Source organism: Ostrea edulis, chromosome 6, assembly GCF_947568905.1.
Source record: "Ostrea edulis chromosome 6, xbOstEdul1.1, whole genome shotgun sequence".
Taxonomy (NCBI): domain Eukaryota; kingdom Metazoa; phylum Mollusca; class Bivalvia; order Ostreida; family Ostreidae; genus Ostrea; species Ostrea edulis.
In genome coordinates this window covers 90,525,180-90,527,326 of record NC_079169.1, presented here as the reverse complement: position 1 = coordinate 90,527,326, position 2,147 = coordinate 90,525,180, and the positions used below count along the sequence as shown (strand labels likewise).

Here is a 2,147-nt window from a genome sequence, read left to right as displayed (position 1 = left end):
CCTACGCGTCGCAACATGTTGTCTGTTGTTGCATCCATATTTGATCCTCTAGGATTCCTTTCCCTTGTTACCTTAACAGGCAAACGGCTGCTTCAGGAAATGTGTCGTAGTGGTGTTGGATGGAATGACATGTTACCGTCAGATAAGGAACCTTAATGGGGAGCTTGGAGGAAGGACCTCTTGAACCTAGACAATATAGCTATTCCCAGATGCATCATGCCTCCTGACTTTGACATTCCCAAATGCATTGAGCTGCATCACTTCTCAGATGCCAGCACTAATGGATATGGACAGTGCTCCTACATAAGGACCACAAACGAAGAAAACGTTCATTGTGCGTTGCTGTTCAGTAAAGCCAGAGTAGCCCCTTCAAAGGTTATCACAATTCCACGACTGGAATTGATAGCAGCAGTCCTGTCTGTGAGAGTGAGCACTTTTCTCAGAGGGGAGTTGACCTTACCAATTCACAAGGAATACTTCTGGACTGATTCACGAGTTGTCCTTGGCTACATTAACAACGAGGCTCGTCGTTTCCATGTACATGTGTATTTGTAGCAAACCGTGTCCAGATGATACGAGATGTAACTGACCCATGCCAATGGTACTATGTCGACACCAGCAACAATCCAGTTGACCACGCATCTCGAGGTCTACGTGCAACCGAAATTCAGAAGTCCTCATGGTTAACTGGACCTGTCTTTTTGTGGCAACATCAGCTTGAGACTGTAAGTGTAGATACTGAGCTACAACTTGGGGACCCTGAAGTTAGATCTGCACGAACCTTGTGCACCAAAGTCACTTCTTCTCCTAGTATTATGGACCTGCTTTTGAAATCTAGGATCTCTTCTTGGACCAGAATGGTTTCTGTTACTGCCAGACTGCAGAGGCTATCTAATGGCATCAAGGGAACCCATCCACCAACAGTGGAAGAACGACAAAGGGCAGAATTAACACTGGTGAAACTGATTCAACACAGTGCATTTCTTGATGCTGTTAGTGCAATGAGGTCATCAGAATCACTACCAAGCAGTAACCCTATTCACCCTTTAGACCCAGTTCTACAAGATGTAGTCCTCAGGGTTGGAGGAAGATTGAGGAATGCAAATATCTCATCAGCACAGAAGCATCCTATCATCTTGCCAAAATGCAATCATTTTACAAGACTCATACTTCAACACGCACATATACTAGTGCATCATCAAGGCAGAGGAATCACTCATAATAAGTTGGGTTCTTTAGGATATTGGATTATTGGAGGAAGCAAAGCAGTGGCAGATTTCATACGTCAGTGTGTCTTATGCAGAAAATTAAGAAAACCCACAGAAATTCAGAAAATGGCAGATTTACCTAAGGACCGTGTGGAACCAACACCGCCATTCACTTACTGTGGTATGGACTGTTTTGGACCGTTTCTGCTGAAAAATGGACGCAGGGAAGCAAAGAGGTATGGTCTACTCTTTACTTGGATGTGTTCAAGAGCCATACACATAGAAATGTTGGATGATATGAGTACAGATTCGTTTATAAATGGATTGCGTTGCTTCATAGCCATTCGGGGAGCAGTTAGACAGATTCGTTCTGATCAGGGATCTAATTTCATTGGTGCTAGGAACGAATTTGAAAGAGAACTTGACAAAGGGAAAGTTGTAACCTTTCTAGCTGAAGGACAGTGGTGCGACTTTGTATTGAATGCCCCTAGCTCTAGTCATACTGGTGGGGTTTGGGAAAGACAGATCAGAACTGTGCGGAATATACTCGACTCTGTATTGTCACTCGCACCAGGAAGACTTGATGACGCATCACTAAGGACCTTGTTCTATGAGGTTATGTCGATAGTAAACTGCCGTCCACTATCAGTCAGTGAGATCGACAACCCAGATTCTTTAGAGCCACTTACTCCAAACCACATCTTAACGGGGAAGATCACTTCACCACTCCCCCCTCCTGGAGAGTTTGTGAAGGAAGACCTCTATATTCGCAAACTCTGGGGAAGAGTGCAGTACCTTCTGGAACAGTTTTGGTCAAGGTGGAAACGAGAATACCTAGCACAGATCACCTTGCGTCAGAAGTGGCATGGAATTCGTCGGAACATTCAGGAAGGTGACATTGTTCTAGTGAAAGACGTAGATTTGCCACGCAACCAATGA

The 2,147-nt window shown here is 44.5% G+C and overlaps 1 protein-coding gene across 1 annotated transcript; it reads left to right on the top strand.

Moving 5' to 3' along the window:
* Positions 1-216: 216 nt before the first annotated feature.
* LOC125647466 (uncharacterized) lies at positions 217-2,147 on the top strand. The gene is made up of 2 exons (XM_056142043.1): positions 217-349; positions 556-2,147. Exons 1-2 carry the CDS (start codon positions 217-219, stop codon positions 2,145-2,147), a joined length of 1,725 nt encoding a protein of 574 aa, XP_055998018.1.